At 38.2% G+C, this 20,133-nt stretch overlaps 1 protein-coding gene across 4 annotated transcripts in view; it reads right to left on the reverse strand.

Moving 5' to 3' along the window:
- The window catches only part of LARP4B (La ribonucleoprotein 4B), a 55,923-nt gene that overhangs the window by 12,164 nt on the left and 23,626 nt on the right, over positions 1-20,133 (reverse strand). For 2 of the 4 annotated variants that reach the window (XM_079300611.1, XM_079300610.1), the window contains exons 3-13: positions 12,927-13,074; positions 12,581-12,742; positions 10,465-10,546; positions 9,894-10,030; positions 8,413-8,516; positions 6,518-6,628; positions 5,914-5,967; positions 5,354-5,563; positions 2,299-2,405; positions 1,562-1,816; positions 125-170 (exon numbers count right to left, since the gene is read on the reverse strand). In XM_079300611.1, the coding sequence (XP_079156737.1) occupies positions 125-170; positions 1,562-1,816; positions 2,299-2,405; positions 5,354-5,563; positions 5,914-5,967; positions 6,518-6,628; positions 8,413-8,516; positions 9,894-10,030; positions 10,465-10,546; positions 12,581-12,742; positions 12,927-13,074 (1,416 nt within the window). Of the gene's footprint in view, positions 1-124; positions 171-1,561; positions 1,817-2,298; positions 2,406-5,353; positions 5,564-5,913; positions 5,968-6,517; positions 6,629-8,412; positions 8,517-9,893; positions 10,031-10,464; positions 10,547-12,580; positions 12,743-12,926; positions 13,075-15,019; positions 19,028-20,133 lie in introns of those variants that run through there. The other 2 variants (XM_079300609.1, XM_079300608.1) reach the window with 2 other exon arrangements.

The following is a 20,133-nucleotide window of genomic DNA, read 5'->3' on the forward strand; positions in this document are numbered from 1 at the left end:
TCAACTGTGATGTACAACTGCTTCTGCAGTAACTTAGGTCACCTCCTCTTCCTCCACATAATATCCACATTATTGCCTTGTTACCCTACTTTTATTAGAGACAAATAAGATCATGAACACTCACTGTAAACTTGTCCTCCCTTTTCTTTCGGTAGCCATATGAGTTTTTCCTAAGAGAAAAAAAAACACAGATATGAGAACCTTGCCCGAAAATGGACAGAAAGCAGTTAATGAAAACAGCAGAAATTAATTCCAATTGCTATTTCATCCATCTTCACTATTCAGTATTTTAGGGAAAAATTCCTAGCAAGCTATCTTTAAAATAAAGGTATAGCTCTTAAGCAAGTCAGTGTAAGAATACACTGGTTACAAGTAATTCCTGTGTTAAAAGCATCTCAGTAGAGATTACATATAAAGATTAGACAAAACACTATAGTATCTAAATACAGGGATTAGAAATTTTTGTGTACCCAAGTAACTTCTCAAATACAGCACTGTCAATCCAGGTGAGGCTCCCTCAAAACATTTTCAGCATATTGCCCCCAGCACTGCCTCAGCTAAAGCCCCTCTAAGCAGGACTGTAAAATTGCAGTGCATTTTAATTCAGTTTTAATATATTTTTCAAGTTTGTTTGACTTTTATTATAAATGCATTCAATACCGAAACATCAAAATATAATTTTAAGTACTGATTATTCCTGTACATTTTTGTACTCTATATATAGTTTGAGTGCTCTTGTTTCCTGAGTTCTCAATCATACTTTCATCCATTAGTTATAACACAATTTGGTAAATTAGATTTAGAAAAGTATTACAACCCTTGTACAAAATACCCATTTAATTTTGCAATGATACAAGTCTAAAATAGGATCATCTGCAAAATACTTGAGTTATCTTCCAATTCAGTAAGTCATTCAGAATGTGATTTACTTGGGAGTCATAAATACAGCCATTATCAAAGCTGTGCAATACTTTTATGAAATTAGAACTGTATTTATGCCAATTTTCATCTCCCCAGGTAGTTGGTTGTGGTTATGGTTTGGTTGCTTTTAAAACAACATAATAGTTTCTCATAGCAGTTTTTCCTCCCACCATACCAATCCATCATCTTTGCTGTTGTGTATGCCCAATTTGGTCAAAATTCTGATCCTTCAACTGAAAAAGTTAAGAATGAGCACTGCTAATACATGTTCAGGTGTACAATCTACCATGTTGAACAATGTAATTGGGCAGAACTTCTTCAGTTAAGTCAAGCAAATAATATACAAAAAACTTCCTTGCACCAAATGAAGAAAGGATAACAGAGGATTAGATCTTATAGATCTAAATTGTTCATCAGTTGCCAACAATGATTTTTATCTGGAAGGAAAGCATGCAAGTCTGCTTTGTCTTTGTTCTGTATTTAACACTTTCTGTGAAGTGCTCTCCAAGATTTTAGGTTTGAGGAGAGCCCGAGTTTGAGGCAGCACTGAGAACAGTAACAATAGCACACCTCTACTAAACAGAGCAGTTCAGAATCAGCAATGCTTGGCTGCTAGAGGACCAGCAGGGAGCACACGCACCTTCCTCTGCCCAGGCCAGGGGACGAGTCAACGCTGCTCTGTTCCATCCGGCCAGTCCCCACTTCCCTCTTGGTGTAGCTGGTGGTGGCACTCTGCACCCGTGTCCTGCTTTGTCCCGGCTGCCGCGTCTGTGGGCTCCTGACGCCATTGATTAAACGATCAGCAGAAAAGTTGAATATTGTAGGACTGTCTAGAAGCCCAGGTCCCCTTTCTGCACTGGGTATTGTATGTCGTATATGTGACTTGCTAGGATTCCTATAAATTCAAAAGTCATTTCAACATACGCACGCTATCAGAGATCTTCTGAGGTCTAAGCCTATTCACAGAATTCAGAAGAAGCAAGACCTTCAGTCCTTTATCACTTCTTTCATTTATAAGAATGATCGACATTCATTGTAACAGGTCATGTGAATTATCAAAATTAACTTTTTCCCTGTTTTCAACTAGACCTTTACTCTATGAATAATCCTCCTGATGACATGCCATTTTCCAGAATACTTCAGCTGAATACCCTAAATCACAGAACAGACAAGTTCTCAGCTTTCAGACTGTCCATTTACATTTCAAAAAACTACATCCATTAACATCAGAAGCACCATCTGCCCTTTGGCCTTGGCTTTGGCACCAGGTTCAGTTTCACAAGTATTCTCAAGTTAGCTGGTGTTACTAAAATAAGCAGATGAAAACCCCATGTGCCAGGTAATACCACAATGTTGTTAAAAGATAGATGAACTTGCCTGTTTCTGGGAGGATATTGTCTGAGTGTTGTCAGTGGAGAAGCAGCAGGCTTGAAGGTTGGAGATGTGAATCCATTGATAAATCCAGTATTTGGGAATGGTGTTACCTAAAAAAATACATTACATGCTCATCATTATAAACAAACTGAGTACTACTTCTCTTAACCCCGTATTTTATGTCATTCTGTGAGGCCAGTACCCAAAAGATTGTCTCAAATAGCAGCAGAGTATCTGTTCAGTGCCTTGTAGCTAACTTACAAAATTTCTGAATAAAACTTAAGCTTCTGTTTTTCTAAGAAGTCAGCCCTACACGTATTCAACTTATGATAGTTCAAGAAGATTGAAAAACATCAAGCCAAAATTCCTGGCTGTGAGTTAAATAGCTATCATCCTATTTCACACCATACTATGCATGATTTTGGGAACACTGAGATACTTTGTCAGGGTCTCTGGTCTACATGACCTGTAATTGTATCTCTTATAATTGTATGCGAATTCCTCCCTAAAAAAACCCCAACAACTTACTTTTAGTTCCTCATTCTACTTCCATGTGACATCTAAATAAAGCCTAGAGTGCAAGTGGATGTTAAGTGGAACTCTGATGCTTTTCAGATCTTACCACCATATCCTACATGTGAAACACCGCCTTCCTGTCTAAAGAAACAACATCAGCAAAACATTTTCTGGGGTGGCTGCATCAGTGTCTTGTAGTAACAAGATGCCTTAAAACCTGAAACATGTTCAAAGTAACTTGTCCAACCTCACTAGCACACTTTTGCCTTTTTTATTTAAATGTGCTTCATTTAAGAAATGTTACTGTTAGCACCAGCAAATGCTTGCTCATCTTCTCCCCCTGAAAACAGGTACAATGCAGAACAACAAGACCCTTTCTACATTCTATTAAACAATGAGAAATACCTGGGATTATGACCATTTGCCATAAAGGTACATTTAAACTTGAAAAAGGTTTCTTGTGCAAGTTAAATCACTAATCAATGGAAAACAAAATTTAACACCAAAGCTGTCATATCAAAACTAGCTAGCCTAACCTAGCATGCACAACAGCAAATGCTACCTCAGGCTTTACAAAAAGGCCATTTAAAAAGGCCTGTAACAAAGCTCCTCAAAGTTTCATCAAAATAATACTTTGCAGTGCTTTCTGGTTCAAGAGTTATAACATGAATGCTGCAAAATTCCATCAAAGCTAGTAAGCAACCACTTAACCAGAAAAATGAGAAAACACTGAACATATTAGAGACCCTAACAATATTCAACTCTTCTTTCTTTATAATGATGTGATCCTTTTGGAGGAAAAAAAATTTATCCCATTTTCCAATAATACCAAAAGCTTCTCCACAGAAACCGACTGGTTCAAACACACTTTCAATTTCAATTTATTTTTTTCCCCCGAACAGGAAAAATTAGATAATTTCTCAAATACTATTAAGTACATGATGAAGAATGAAGTAGTTTTAGAATTCTGAGGACATGTGTTGCCATAATCAAGTTTCAGAACTAAAATTGTATGCCCACACTACTGGGACATTCAATCTCAAAGTAGAGATGAGAGAAAGCAGCATTTATGTTGAAGCAGAATAGAGAAACTTTGCTGTATTTTCACACAAGTCTCTACATGCAAGCTGCAACCCTGTCTCATGAAAATAATTGCTGTGTCATGGTTCCTCATGGTCCCTGTTCTCCTCAAGTGATTTCTATTCAAATATAGCTCTTCCTACAAAAGAATCAAGAAACATCACGTTACAGTCATGTACATAAAATGCAGCTAACCAATGACAATACACTGCAAAACAGTGAAAAGCAAAGTGCAGACAGTTGATTTCCTGTTTTGACTAAGGAAAGTATGAGACCTTCAATGCTGGCAAACTCATCATGTCTTCCCCAAAGGATAGGACTAGTAAGCTTTCTTAGATACAAAAAGTTACAAGGCAGATACACAGTATGCTGTGGTTGAACCTATGGTTTATTAATCTATGTCTTCTATACCATTCCCAGCCAGTTCCTTCAGTATTCCAGAGCAAGACAGTGAAGTAGTCAGTTTATCTACAGGCAGATTCACATTCACTGCTGACTAACAAGACAGCTTTCTCCTGGAATAACACCGCTCAGTGTGTTACCTTGTCTCTTCCACATTCTTCATCCCCCCCCAGAAAGCCTCCCCCTGCAAGGGCCCTGGTTCCCTTCCCTGTGTATGAAGTGTTTAGCACACCAACTTTTTAATCAGCTGTAGTTCAGTACAAAGAATGTTTGCTCAAGTTTGTTCAAGGACACTTTAATCTTCTGCCAAAAAAAACATCTAAAGAACTTCTAATTTTGAACACTGTTCCCCTCATTTCTCTGAGCCACAAGTAAAGAGGCATCTCCAGAGGGGAGAAAGAGGCTCCAGCTAGGAAACCTGAACCTCCCAGTCATTACAAGAAACTGTCCATGCATTTGTAGGGTAACAAAGGCAAACTAAAAGGAGGCAAGGTAATTCTGATGAGACTGTCACAATACCAAAGATGGAAGCAGCATTGCAGGATACATTAGATGTCTCATAAGAGTATTTAAGGATTTATTGCAACAACCCTAGCTTCAAGCATTACCAACAGGTCCTTTAAGAAAATCATTTAAAAACCAATTTAAAAGTGATTTTTGTAATTAGCAAAAGCAATTCTACTTTTCATCGCCAAAAGAGATACTACTATTGCACAGAAAATGTTCTGCTTTAAGCACATACCAAACAGGGCAATTCAGCATGTTCACCTACAACTTAATTTCCCGCTAGAAGATCAAAATAACTCAGTATCTTGACAAGTCTTTACTAAAGAACTGCCTCAAAACCTAAAAGGTTTAAGAAGAGAATCACACTCCAGTTTGAGATCAGACAATTTTCAAATAATCTGTCTTGTACACCATGGCAAGGATTTTGAAGGACTGTTTTTCAAGAAAAATCTTGAACTCCCCTCTTCAGGATAGATATGTTTCCTACACCCCAACAAGAAAACATCAGCTTTCTTTGAAAAGAATGCAACTGTTTCAGAATCAAGAGACTTACCAATGAAGGGTCAAGGTAGCTGTGTGTGGCTGACCAGGTCTGTGGGCCAATTAAGCTGTACAGTGGGAAGTGCTGCTGGGGACTGTATACTGGAGGTATGTAGAAGGATGTTGTGTAGCGCTGCTGCGTGTAGAGGTTCATATCCAGAGGTCTATATCCATTCTTTGGCAAAAATGTGTTTATAGCTATTGCCTTTGCTTTTATCCTTGCCTGCAAAGGAGATTAGATTATTACAGCAGTCTTTCAAATTAAATCAAAATGGTTCAAACTAGCAGCTCTCAAACTTTTACTGGACACTTATCAGTCACTGCTTTGTCCTTCAAGGACAGCAGGAACAGCTGAATCCCTTCCCTGCTGCCTGATACTGGGCTGGATATACTACTGCCAGAAATGTAAAAAGGAGAAGTGAAGTGGTATGTGCTACACTTCTAAACCCATCTCCAGGTCAAATGGCTGCTGAGATTGAATCACTTAAATTTATATTAGAAATCACAGTGAGCACCACAAAACCCAGAACATACACACACACCCCATCCCTAACATCATAAACCTCTATTTACCTTAATTGGTTTTCCTTGGAAAGTCTTCACTTCCTCTCTAAGGTATCTGTAAGCCTTTAAAAAAGAAAATTGTTATATTTGTCAAATGCAATTTAAATAAAGGAAACTTAGAAGTTTTGACAGGCTAAGCTTAACAATAATTCTTGTGTCTGCTAATGTTACAGTATAGCAAACTCATAGATCATCTGCATTTAGCAACATTTAACTTATCATTAAGTGCTACAGTAGCATTAAAACAAGACTAATGGTTATGATTGAAGCACTTCAATTTTTCACCCAAAATATCAACACTCTCAGTACAAAAAAAAAACCCAAAAAAACCCAAAAAAAACCCCCAAAAAAACCCCAAAAAAACCCCCAAAAAATCATAGTTTTAGCCAGGAAGCCAGGGTATGTGAACAAGATAAAAAACCTTTTAAATGCTATGTTTAATAGCTATTGAAAACTGGATACTACCTAAGGGGAAGCATTACTGTTTTTACAGTTTGGAGTATTTTTTTTTAAGTTGTTACACATTTGCAATACAGTTTACAACCTGTCAATTCACCCTCACATCATCCTTATTTACTTTTACATTCTAATATGCTTCAAAAAACAGTGTTACCTGCTGTGCATCAGCTTCCGATTCAAATGTGATGAACCAATTGTCATTATAGGCAAACTCACAGTTGATGAACTTGGGCAAATTGTCTCCTTTGAAAAGTGCTTCAACCTCCTGGGGAAAGTGGTTTGATAAGGAGGTGGGGGAGGTGAGGAGAGAAGGATGCAGAGAAGAAAACATCAATGTAAAAAGCAAAACTCTGACACTCAGAGAAAGACAGAAAGCACTGTTAGGTTTACAAACAATGGAGTAGTTCAGAACACCTGCAGCAGTGTCAGCTCTCTCTGATCTCCCCACTGGAAGGAATTGAAACCAGCACTAAGGCATACTGCAAGAGAGGTTTAGCTGGGAGCTATTTAGGCCACAGAAGACATTTAAACTTGGCATCAAGAGCAGAAAGATGTCTATTTCTCCCCTGTCCCACAACCATGGAGCCACATGAAAACCTGTGCACATGGAATGGGACAAAAAATACTGCCTTTTCAGCAGAAACCTGCAGGTAAGCTTTAACTCAAATGTCCACAAATTAATGTATGTGAAACAGGGCTTACTAGTCCTGTTTCTAGAAACTAGCTAGTTTCTACAGAAAAAAAACAGACCCTGGATTTTTCATTTGTTTCAATTTGTTCGCGTATTTGGGTTTTTTTGTCACAGATTTGAGGTGAGCATCATCAAAAGGCAGCACAACTTGAGAGGCCTTAGAGGATCTTGGAATTTTGCTGCTTAAATAAAGCCTGACTCTGCTGTGACAAAAAGCATAGGCTATTAAATCTGCTTAGTTAAGTCTAGATTTTTTTAGCCTGACGAATTTAAACACCATGTATAAAACATATCACTGGAGAGCAACTCTCCTGAAAAATAAAGACTCATCAGAACTTTGTTATTGTCAAATATTTAAGAGTGAATATCCAGTGCTAATAGATCCAACCTGACAAAGTGATGACAGAAAGAAGATAAACACGAAAAAAATCTACAATACTAAAAGTTAGACAGTCTTTGAAAGGCTATATTTCATCTTGAAAGCTAGAAGTAGACACTATTTTTAAGCTATGTACATAGTATATATCCAACTTCTTCCCTCAAATTTCTTTTAGGAATTTGTTTCATATTTTGGTTTATTAAGGTTTCTTACTTCTTTGTTAACAGTTTCTAAACTGCAGTGCTTCTGATTTTCGTATGATGGTTATTAAGAGGAGCAACTCTTTCAGAATCTTTAGTTTTCCTTGTAAAATTAAACAGAAGAGAAGCTAAAATATATACCCATTATTAAGAATCTGCACCTTCTCCTCCTTTTTCATGAAAATTCAATATGGTTTAATTATGACCCCATAATTTTTTCTAATATCTCCAATAGTCATAGTGCCTGTTTCATCAGAGTGGCACTGAGTATCTTTCAAAGAATGAAGTTTGCCAGTCTTGTACTCATTCCACAAGCCAGTGGAGATCCTTAGTGACTTACTGACACCTCTCACCTCAGCATTATGGAAACATTTACAAAGCTTTAACTACCTTACTTGAACAAGCTTCAAGGTGCAACAGTGGCATTTTCTAGTCTAAAACTTATCTTCTTTCATCTTTGTCTATTTATCCAAGGATCTGAGCACCAAGTGCATATAAGTAAGACAAAGTCCAAGAAAATGATTTATCAAAAAGACAAAGACAGCACTATCAGTTTCTCAGCCCTCTGCAGAACTATGGGTTCTATCAGTATTCCTATGAGCAACATGCTTCTATCAAAAATATTTCTTATCCAAACAAACACAATAAACTAAGTTTAAGAAGTGCTTTAGAAACTAACAGTGTAGTAAAAAATTTGAACTGCTTATTAAAATCTTGAAGAAATCTAACTTGCAAGCCCTAAGGGGAAAGTGATCTTTACTGAACAAGGGAACACTTACTTCAATGGGAGTAGATTCAGGTACTTCACGTAAAATCACAATACAGCGATTCTGATTTGGCCGAACTTTTTCCCCCTTTTCATCCACCTGAACTAAAGGCAACGCTAAGAGAGAAAAGACAAGAATGCATTTTAGCTGTCAGCAGACCTAGCAGCTTTGCACTCCAAAAGATGCTATGAACACAGACTTACAATGCAGAGCCTCAGATATTTTAGAATATTAAGAAACAAGCAGACAATGTTTCTGTTCATCATGTACATGCCTGAAGAACCCTTTCTAGTTTTTTATAAAATTTATAGCTTAAATTCAATTTGAGCTGAACTTTTCCATTTATAACTGCATCTCAGCACCCCAGCAAAATCCTTGTAGCTCTCACCAGGTATTCATCCACTTTTCTATCCCTGGTATGCCTCTCTGGTTTTTGAGCAGACTCAGAAGCACAGAGTTAAGCAAAGGGGGTCTCTTGATCCACCTACTTCCCTTATGTTAACAGGGGATGAAATGTTTTTGTGCTTCCAGGAGAGAACTCCCAGCACTAGTATAGTTTGTGCCTTTATCCTCCATGGAAACTTCCCACAGAATCCCTCCCAGCTGTGTTCTGAGCAAGGTGAAGTTTGCTCTTCCAAAATCTAAAACCCTAGAAATGCTCAGTGTGCTCAGCATGACCCCAATCACCACAGTTCTGTGATTGCTGCAGCCAAGGCTTGCACTGACTGAGACATTACAAAGCAGGTTTTCTTAGTTTCTGAGTAGTGAGTCCAGCAGTGCCTCATTCCTGGTTGGCACATCTAACACTCGTATGGGGAAACAGTCCTCTGCACATTCCAGAAACTTGATGGATGACATCAGGTGCTGTATTGTTCTTCCAACAAACATCTAAGTCATTGAAATCAACTGTAAGAACTAGGTTTGGCTGACTCAAAGCTCACTTAAGTGACACAAATATTGCTCTGGCCTTACTGTCTTGGTTTAAGTCAGGAGCAAATACCAACTTTAAGATTCCCCTTGGAAACAACTCCCAGGATCTTGGCCCAGGGTCCAAACTAAGTCCAGGGTCTTGGTACTCCCCAGGTACCCCACAGAGCTTCCATCATGATGCAGCTGATTTCTATACATTCAAGGCTCCCCTTAACAGAGTGAGACTCCTCCATCCTTTTTTCCCCACCTGTTTTTACACAACAGTCTAGAGATATCCAATATGATCCTCCAGTCATGTGAGTTGTCCCACTACATCCCACAATTTAAAATCGTTAACTCTTATGTGCACAGATCATTATTCAATAGCTGGAATACAGAGCAGCTTCGATAAAACTACAGTCCTAGAACTGTGATGGTTGAAGGTGCTTGGGCTACTTAATGCCATACAGAAAAATAATGGCATTTTACTGCAATACAGTAAGAAAGAAGAGATGAAAAATTCAGATTAATAGTTCTACACCAAGAACCAAAATGCTTTCTAGCACTGAGGAGCTTTTACTTACATCTCAGCACTTCAACAATCAAATCCATATCAGTACTGAGTTTCTTGACATGATCAAGGTTTGCTACTGTCATTATTGGCACATACTGATCACTGTCCATCTGTGATATAAGGTACATGTCACTGGCAAGATTTTCTCTGTTGGGAGAAAAAAAATAAAAAGAGGGAAATGTCACAGATTAACTTTGCCCAATAAGCTTGATACAAAAATTCATCACATAGTAGAAAGAAGATTCCTTCAGCATTTTTGCTCATTAATGAAAATCACTGGCTTAAACAAAACTTTCTTAACAGCTTAAATTACTCAGTTTTAATTATGACCAGTAAAGTTCACAAAAATTCACCTGATCTATAACTGCTTGTAACTACTCTCATTTCAAACCCACATATTTGCTGGTTTATGCATTATGCACAGAGGTTTCAGGTAAGCTTTAAGAGGTACATCAACACAACACTCTAAAATTTGTCTGTTACTTTTTCCAAATTCTCATCCTTTCCACTCAGAAATGTATTAACATAAATCCCAAGTTGTTAGTCATCCTCCAGTTTGGTACATTTAGGCAAATACATACCTAGATAAACAGAATTCCAGTGTCTTTTTCAGTAATTCTCGTAAATCTTCCTGACCTTCTGGCTGCAACTGTTCATTTCCACCTAATAATTAAAATACTTCAGATTAAAAAATAGCTCTTCTATATTACACAGTATCTATTTTAAATAAGCCATCATGTCCATTACTACTACATAACTAGTAACAAATTTTTAAATTCAATAGGTGTTCATTATGTGTTAGTTACCAACCAAGGAAATTGCACAGCAACACTTTCCATTTAAGACAGAAAAGAGGAACCATATCTGACTTAACTTGTTAACCTCTGTTCTTCAAATACATAAAAATCTGAAGCCCTTTTAGAAGAATAGCTACAAGCACATCTCAAAGTAAATACTGAAGTGATCTGGCTGTGCTCCATTCTCAGGAAAGTAACCAATGTCTAGCTGACAAAACCCTGACTAATGGGAACAATGCAATGGAGGCACCCCATACTTCTGGTCTCAATCTAAATTACCAACACATTAATTCAGAGAAGGTTTTCAAAAATACAGTTATGGAATATCAGCAGATATCCAATTTAACAACAGATATGTAATCAATTTACAATCTTCAGGTTAATAAGGCAAAATTAATTTCTCTCTTATAAGTGGAAGTTTAAAAAAACATCACATGGAAAACATGAATTTCATGTTCCTCTTAGTTTAGACACAATATATCAGTGTCAGTAGAGGGCAAACTCATTGTGTCAGTGGGAGAAGTGTTTAAAGATTAGAAGATTTGTGTGGCCTTTAGAGATGTATAAAGCATTTAGTAGCACATTGTTCATGTAAATATGTATGCATGTAAATGTAAATTAGTTTTTTAGAAGTATTTCACACAACTATTGTCCTCTATATCCTTCCCTTCACTAACTTTCATCCTTTTATTCAGCTCTCCTTAGCCTTTCTTCTTCCTAGACTTCTAATTTTCCATCGTGCTGTCCTTCACGTGTTCCACTCTGATGAAGAGAATGCCAACACCTGAGAAATGCATGTATCACATTATAACCACCATTTCCTTCCCCTGTCTCCTCTTTTTTGTCCAAAATCTGGCAAGGACGAAAATTATATGCATTTTTAAAAATAATTACTAAAACATCAAAAATCATATTTCAGACTTGGGGCCATGTGTTACTATTCATCAAGTGGAACAGACCTGACCTGCTGTTCAGCTCTTTACAACACTATCAGACTCTTGTTAAAAGTTAACTATTTTGGACACATAAAGGACATACTGATAAGTTCCAGCATTAATCTGAAGAATACTGTTCCCTTCTAGAGTGTGAGGCGCCACTAATACAATTTTCTGTTCACTACCTAGTTGTTATTTAATATTCCCCAATAGTACCCTTAAGTAGAAGGGTCAGTGAGAACTTTCTATTTTTAAAATAGGCAAAGATGATGCCACAACGCCTGGTTTCAGTTGCCTTGATTTCCAGCTACTATGGATGCTATACTGGTAATATTAAATAAAAAATCAGCTAAGCACAATGAACAGACCTGTTGTGAAACTCAAGAAATACCCATCACATTTTCCTCTCCTTCCCATCCCTCATCTCAGTTCAAGTAGTAATCCTACACACATCTTGCAGACCTTCTGTCCCATTCAATGAAATGCAAGCATGGTGAACCTCTATGCTAGTTTCCAGAAGCTTCTTAAAACATACCATCTGGTGTAGACTACAGCTACTAACAGTTGCACTGAAGAGAAATCCTGGAAGTTCATTAAATTAGAATGCGAAGAAGTTAAGAGTAAAACATTGCTTATTTCAGCATTTTGAGTACAATATGGGTCTTTCCCCACATTAACATTAGTACTTGAAACACAAACTGTATGTGCATCTCGCCTCAGTACCTGACCTGACTAGAAACACACATTTGTTTGACTAGGATGAGACTGGTCTTGAAATATGTCTAAGTTTGACTGCGAAAGAGACAGGAATTCCTAGGGTCTGTTCAAAGAATGCATATAGTGAATAAGAAAACAGGTACAATTCAGTGGCTTTTTTTTGGTTTTTAGATACTCACTGTTCAACCCAAAATACATGTTTGGTTTGTTTTTAAACCGAGTCCAAGCACATCTGAGCCTTCTCCTACCTGTCTGGGTGGTGTCGTGCATGGACTCATAGTCGGAGTGATCAAGAGCCAAAGGGTTCATATCCGTGTGCTCTGAGCCCGGAACAGCTGGCGACGGCTCCGGCAGCTCTGTCAGCACCGCGTTCTGATGCTTTTTGTCACCGTCGCCATTGGCGTCCAGTCCTGCAGCACACAGCACAAACACATCCACAACTGCTCTTTCTAAGCACAGCCACAGCTGAAACTGCAGCTGTAATAAAGGTGCTTACATGCTGGCTTTAAACTCTAACAGAAAATTAAAATCGAGACAGTGCTGAGCTGAATTTTACCTTCTGTTAGAGCAGCAGTCAGAAACTCTTACTCATACCTTCTTTACAAGAATCTGGAGGCTGGTCAGGTATTTCTTCCCACGTTTTGCTCACGCTACCATCAGTGGCACCACTTGCTTCCAAGTGTAACATATGATTTCCCCACACCTTTGCATTGGGGTTTAACTCAGAAACCTTGGTTGACTCCTGCAAAAAAAAAAATTGATTATGCATTTTGGGAATGCACAGCAGGCATCTGGTGTACAGATAATTCAGTTTCAAATAACAGTATCAGACTGTTTTTACTGTAAAGGAGACTTTACTGACATGCTTTTTCACACCTGAATATATTAACTGACTTTCCATAGTCATTTCAGGCACAAACAACTGAATTGTGGTGCACAGTATCCATTTCCTTAATTAAGAGCCACCAGAAAAGGCTATGCAAGCAGAGCAAATGACAACAAACATTTCATTTTTTGCCTTTGACTGACTAACTTAGCCTGTTCTTGGCCTAGATTTCAGGCAGTTCTCTAATGTACATGTCTACTTGATGTTGATTACATTGCTATTGAATCTGCTCCTGCAAAATAATACTAAAAAAAAAAAAAAAAAAAAAAGAAAATACAAAAGTATAGGGATTTTTCTGAAATTATATAACATGTAGCTTTTAATGAAACATTATGGAAAATTGAAAACAATAATATGTGCATGACAACTTCAGTTATTACTTCTAGAGGAGGAACAGAGCATTAGGACATAAAGGATGAATAACCAGATCCAGTTAAATCATCTCAAAATAACCTCATTTAAACTGGATTGGAAATGGACACATTCAATGGTTACATATGGTTATATACAACCATCACATAAATGGTTACATCTGTGTTTCAAAGAGATTGCTCTATGCAGTGCAAACATCTACTACAATACTTTTTTAGAGTAACATAGGCCTTGCTTTGCTACTGTTTGAGCAAAATGCATGGAATTATTCCATACTAAGAATATATGTTGAGTATTTTAACGTAATTACACTGGGAAAGAACATTGCTCATGATAAGACACACTAAAAAATCTTATTAAAAATTTGCTTTCTAAATTTACACATGCTAGGAACATTAGTGTTTAAAGATAGGCACTCCAAAACACCACAAAGCTTTCAATCTTCTTAAACACACGCATTCAAATACTTATTATCACAGAGCAGAGAGAATATATCCAGAAAATTAAAAAAAAAAAATCTTTAACAATTTCACCTAAACACATCTCTTGAATGACAAAAGAGTAGAAAAAATACAAAAAGTGGAAGTGTTTGACATAAGTACTTGCATAGTAAGGATTCAAAGATGACAGCAAGATCCATCAGTTTCCATCTTTAATACAAGAAGTTCCCCCAGGAGACAGCAAACAGCCTCGAGTACAATCCACTGCCCACACTGCAAGTGCTGGGCAAGGTCAGAGCAGCTGTTCCAACAGCCAGCGAGGGGAACAATTTCAGGCAAGCTCAGCAGGGAAGGAAAAGGAGCAGCAGCTGCTACAGGTTGGCTTCTGCAGAGTGGGTAAGGCTGGAGGGGACCACTGGAGGTCATCCAGTCCAACCTCCCTGCCTGAGCAGGGTGCACAGAGCACCTCAGGACAGCTTTGCTTGTTTCTTAGCCCAGCCAGCCAGGATCCAGCTTAGCTCTTTCCTCTCACTTCTCCTGCAGCCACTCCTCTCTACAGCACTACTCACCCCCAGAAGTGAGCAAAAGTCTTCCTAATTGCTACCAAACAAGAACTTGAGGAAATCCACAAACATTTCTTCCTATACGAAGTTAAAGAGCATTAAGAACGGTCTGTACCAAGCTTCCTTTCTGCACTGTTTATCTTAAGTTCAGCTGGAACTGAGTATCTGCAATCAACTTACTTTGCCAATGATTGAACTTTCACACAAAGTAAACAGAACAAAAAAAAAAAAAAAGAAAAAAAAATCAATATTCAGCAGATTTTCGACTTCCGCACTCTTGTACAGCATTTGGTTTTCCAAAGTCATCAGGTTCAAGACAAAATAACACCTACTTAAACTAATGAAACCACAGTTTGACTTGGCTTGGTCAAACTCCCAGCTTCAGCTTTAAGCTATAAGAGCAAATCACTTCTGCAGAATACTTACAAGTTCGTCTTTATTGTGCCATCCCCACGTGCCAGCATATTCTGGTGCTAGCAGCTGATATGGGTATGTTTCCACTGCATATGAAGCACTTGTTAAATTTTCATGTTCATTCTGGAAGTTTTCATTAACTATACACAGTCTGTCATTCTTCATGGTAGGATTAGAAGCTGCATTATTCCATAAAAAGCCCACTAGATATTCACCATTACCAGAAGGAACCGTGTCAGAAAGCAATTGATTGGTCCAATCAGCATTGCCAGTCTGAAGATTGATGAAATGTGACCACATTTCATCATGGGGATTTTGTCTGTCCAGGTCATAGGGCTTGTGGTCACTTGATCCATCTTCCATCAGACCTGATTCGCTCTGCTCTGCGCCTTGCTGAAATCCTGCTGCACCAGCAGAGGCACTGGGTATTTCATAGGAAGGAGTAGCAGCATATTTGTCTACCTGCTTTGGGTCAACACAAACTCCAAGCTCTTTGTTTGAGAAAATCTTGTGATCTGGCTGCATCTGTTCCCAGCTTGTGGTCAAGTCATTCATCTGAGTATTTAATATGTAACTGGTGTTTTTCACTTCAGTAGTCTTGGCTTGCTTCAAATTCCCCCTGGTAAAAGGTTCTAGGTTCTCAGCTGATAAACCAGAACCAGTGAGGTTCTCCTCTGCATGCATGCTGACACTCTGGTATAATTCACTATCCTGCAGATTACATTCATTTACATCACACATACTTTTTTCATGAGTTTCTGATTTTTCTTCAGTAAAAGGCCCAACAGAAACAGGAGTGTTCCCACCTTCTGGCTCTGGACTGGCACAGTGACACAACTCAGGCTCTTCTGCTGGTTTGTGATGCTCATGACAACATGCATTTTGACACAATGAAGGCAAAAAGTTATGGCCTTTATTTAAGAGTTTACTGGCATCTTCCACATTTTTAGTTGCATCTTTTAATTTTACACTCCTGTACATACAGCTGTCTATGGCTGCAGGTACAGTGGAGTCAGAGGGAGCATTCTGACATTCAGCCAAGCCTTGACTGCAATTGAAGATGCCTTTATCACAACCAGCAATGTTAACATCCAGATTCTGTTTTACATTTTCTGCCTTGTTATCAATGGACTCATTTAGTTGACCTTCAAATTTTGTCTGTTCTACAGATTCTACTACATGCACAGCTATATTGGCTGACTCAGTCTCTGCACTCCATTGATTTTCCACTGTGTGGAAGGAACATACCTCCTGTTGTTCATCTTGTCTGCTGTTCATGTCTATTTTATTCATATGGTCACATTCCACAGACACAGAAGAGACACCAGTTTTACCATCTGAATTTGAGTGTTTGCATACTTTACTTTTATTCTCCAGTGACTCTTGTGAAACCTGACACTCTAGGCTGTTTTCCTTTAGGAACATGTCATCTGTGCTGGGATTATGTGCATGAGATGACACAGTGACATCACTTATTCCTGATCTAGCTCTGCTCATGTCACCAGCTTCCTCAAGCAAGTCACTTTTTAGTTCAGTGGGACTTACACAGGTATCTTCCTCCACGGCACTGTGGATTGCAGCTTCAGACACTGCCTTGATTTCAGTGCAGCCCTTAATGTGAGTTTGAAAATCAGAACCTTCCACCAGGTTTAGCTGCATTTCAGGCACATTCAAAGCTTCACAGCTATGCAAAATTGTACCTGTGCATTTCTCACCCTCTTTCAAGGGTTCTTCAAAATTGCTGTGATTTTCACTAGAGTCTGGTGAAAATGTTTGGCTATCACCATATGTTTTTTCAAGTGTTTTCCTTTCTACATTTGAATTTATTTCACATTCTGGCCCTAGAAAGCAGACTTCTTCATCAAGATTTTCTACATTGTCCATTTCATGTAACTCAAATGATAATTTAAAGTTACCTCCCATGTTCTCTACCACCTGTTTACTATGTATTTGCTCTACAGCACCTGAGGGATGCCTGGTTAGTTGCACAGCAAGTGGTACATCAGAATGATTAGCTCCCTCAGTTTTTCCTGAATTAGATACTCCAGTGTTTAACAATACACTGGCAATATGATCACTGTTTTTCACCTTTTCTGAGTTAGGGCTGTATTGGTCCTCTCCAGCAGCATCCACAGGCTTTATGGAATCACAAGCTGTATGCAGTGATTCATTCCAATTATCAGCACTACCCATGGTATATACCACCTCTTGCTGATTCTCAGGGATGACTTCATCAGGAACTTTTGCTCTTAAGACATCTGTTACTGTACTGTCAGTATTTAACCTATGCACCTGACACCTGTCAGTCACTAAGTTATCAGAAGAACACTGGATGCCTAGGCTACAATATTCCTTTGTATCTTTTTTCTCCATGTTTGATCTAGCCTCTTTTCTATACTCAAACAGTTCTTTCTGTGAATTAAACTTAGCTTCCACTTGTGCCAATTGCTGCACTGGAAATTCCTTCCCTCTGTCTAGAGGTCGTGTCATGGTGCACATTCCTTCATCAGTAACAGCTGAGTTATCTATGTCTGCTGCAGTCTCTTTCTGCACAGTAGCTGGCACCTCTTCATCCCCTTTCAGATCTTCGGCATCTACAACACAAATGCTGTAAAACTCCTTGTCTTTCACATTTTGACTGCTGTCTACATCAAGACAGGAAAATGTTGGAGACATCTCTCTATATGAACTCGAAACTTTCTGTAAGCTGTCACTCCTGCTGTCTTCAACACTTACTGTTGTTCCATTTTGCCTTGAATGGTCACATGTAACTACATAATCCTCCAGAGAATTTCTATTTAAGGAAATTTCACCCTGTAAGTCTTTGTCTAGGATATCTGGTACACGTGAATTAGAAATATGATCAAACAAGCAATGCTCTTGTGCAGCTACATTTTCATTATTAACATTGCTATTATTATTTTCTATATTGTTCACATGCTGACCATTACTATTAGGTTTTTTAGGTGTTCTTTTATTATTAATCTTATCTTTCTTTTCTTCACTTCTCTGCAGATTTCCGTACGTACCAGAGACTTTCAAGAGGTGACTAAAGGAATTAAAGAAGCTAAAAGGTCTGCCATAGTTCCTCCTAGGGCTCACATGGGGAGTATTCCCCATGCTGTTATATGACGAATATTTTGCTTTTCTACCCCAAAAGCCAGACTGAGAATCTGATGCTGCGCAATCATCACCACAAACACGTTCAATGCCGACTGTCGCAGCTGCCCCGTTAACTGTCCTTCCCACTGTATGCAGGTCCTGGCTTTCCACAGTTCCAAAAAGTGAAGATAAAGTTTTACTTATCCTTGACTTTGGTGCTTCCTCTTCCACAGACTTTTGTAACAGGCTGGTTTTCTCCTCACTCGTGCTGTTACTCAATTCTTTACTGAAGCAGCAGCCCATGTTTAATAAGAAGTGTCAGAGGGTCTTCTCATTGCAAATCACCTTCCTCTTTACACTAACTTTCTATGGCTACTGAGGAGACAAGCCAGCACTCAACTGCCAAAAATAGCACACTTTAAAACCATGCAGGGGTTCATATGTCATTGCCACTCAAAGTCCAAATCCCAGTTGCTGAGCAATGTTTCAGTATTTCATCATATACACTGTAATATTCAAGACAAATACCCCTTCAAATGAGATTACAGTCTGTTTAGGACTATTACTGAGTCTTATGAACTCCCATTATTTAATTTCCTAAAAAGTTTCGTTCATCCAAATAGTTTAATTATTTCAATTACATCTTTCACAATGCCCATGTGGGCCAGAAACTACTTGTTTTCATATTTAATACAATTCTCACCTTCCATACAAGATTAAATGCACTCTGGCTTTACATGTTTAAATCTGATGAGTAGATCAAACGCATTTTGGACCATTTTCTCCTTCTCCTCCCTTCCCCCAGAGCTGAACCTACACCACAATTACTTCTTTAGGAAAAACAGGCTAAAGATAGATAAGACCTCACGTATTCCATTAAGCAGTCATTGTACGTTATCAGAAGCTAATTCTGTTCCAAGTCTTTTTTTTAAATTTGTTATCTGCGTGAAAAAAAAAAATACATAATTCCTCAGTGACTTACAGGACTGAAGGGGGCCTCAAGACCATTTATCCACCTTAGGGTACTGTGACAGGATTAATTACACTTAACCTCAGAAAAAAAACCAACTGTATCTTTTTACTAAAAACTCAAATATTTAAAAAGTATTTAACTGAATGCTATTCCTTCCTAAAGTCTGTCTTCAGTGCAGTTTTCATTGTTATACATATACAGACTCCTTCTGACCTTGTAACAAGTAAACCATTTTTATACACATGTATTTACATTATTGAAAACTTCTATTACTGCAATTTCTCGTATTTGCTAATAAAAAGTGGTTCTGTTTCTTCAAATATAAAAGCCCAATAAAAAAGCTGAAAATACCCAGCAACCTTGTTCTGCTCAAGAGTTACTCTTTGCCTTTCCATTACCTCACATCACTCAGACCTTCTCCCAAATTCACTGCTATTGTTTCAGATTTGGACCTGATACTTCAGAGAGCTTACAGAGTGTACAAGTACAGCACCACTCTACTCTGTTACTTAAAGTATACTGAAAATATGTAAGAGTGTAAGACAAGACAGACCTTTAAACTCTATTTCAAATGTTCTTTCAGACAATATTGAACTCTGTGTTAATTTTCCATTGTTTGTGCACCTTATGGCAACTAATACCCCACTAACTCTGACTGCAAAAGATTGCTGAATTGGCTAAAAAGTACATCCCCTCTTCAGCAATTCTGCTTTGAAATCGTAAAGTAAGATCAGAGCAAAACTATCCTTCCCCCGCCCCTTATCCAACCCAGGAAGACTCCAAGTGCCTGCAGCTACACTGTTCCTAAGGATAGGAAGTCTGATGCATCATTGCTGCCATCTGCTGCATTTTTTTCAATTCTCCCCTGGGACAAAGTTATTCAACATGCTTGGATCCAGACTGAAAACTATGCCAAGTCACTCCTCTCTTTAGCATTCCCTGGAACTGAGAACAGGGAAAGGGGGAGGGAGTTACTTATAATAGTTTTTTTGAAGAAATGCCATGAGCAAACAATTTAACTGTTTTTAATGTCAGCTTAAAGTCACAGTAA

The sequence above is a fragment of the Erithacus rubecula genome (assembly GCF_903797595.1).
Source record: "Erithacus rubecula genome assembly, chromosome: 3".
Taxonomy (NCBI): Eukaryota; Metazoa; Chordata; class Aves; order Passeriformes; family Muscicapidae; genus Erithacus; species Erithacus rubecula.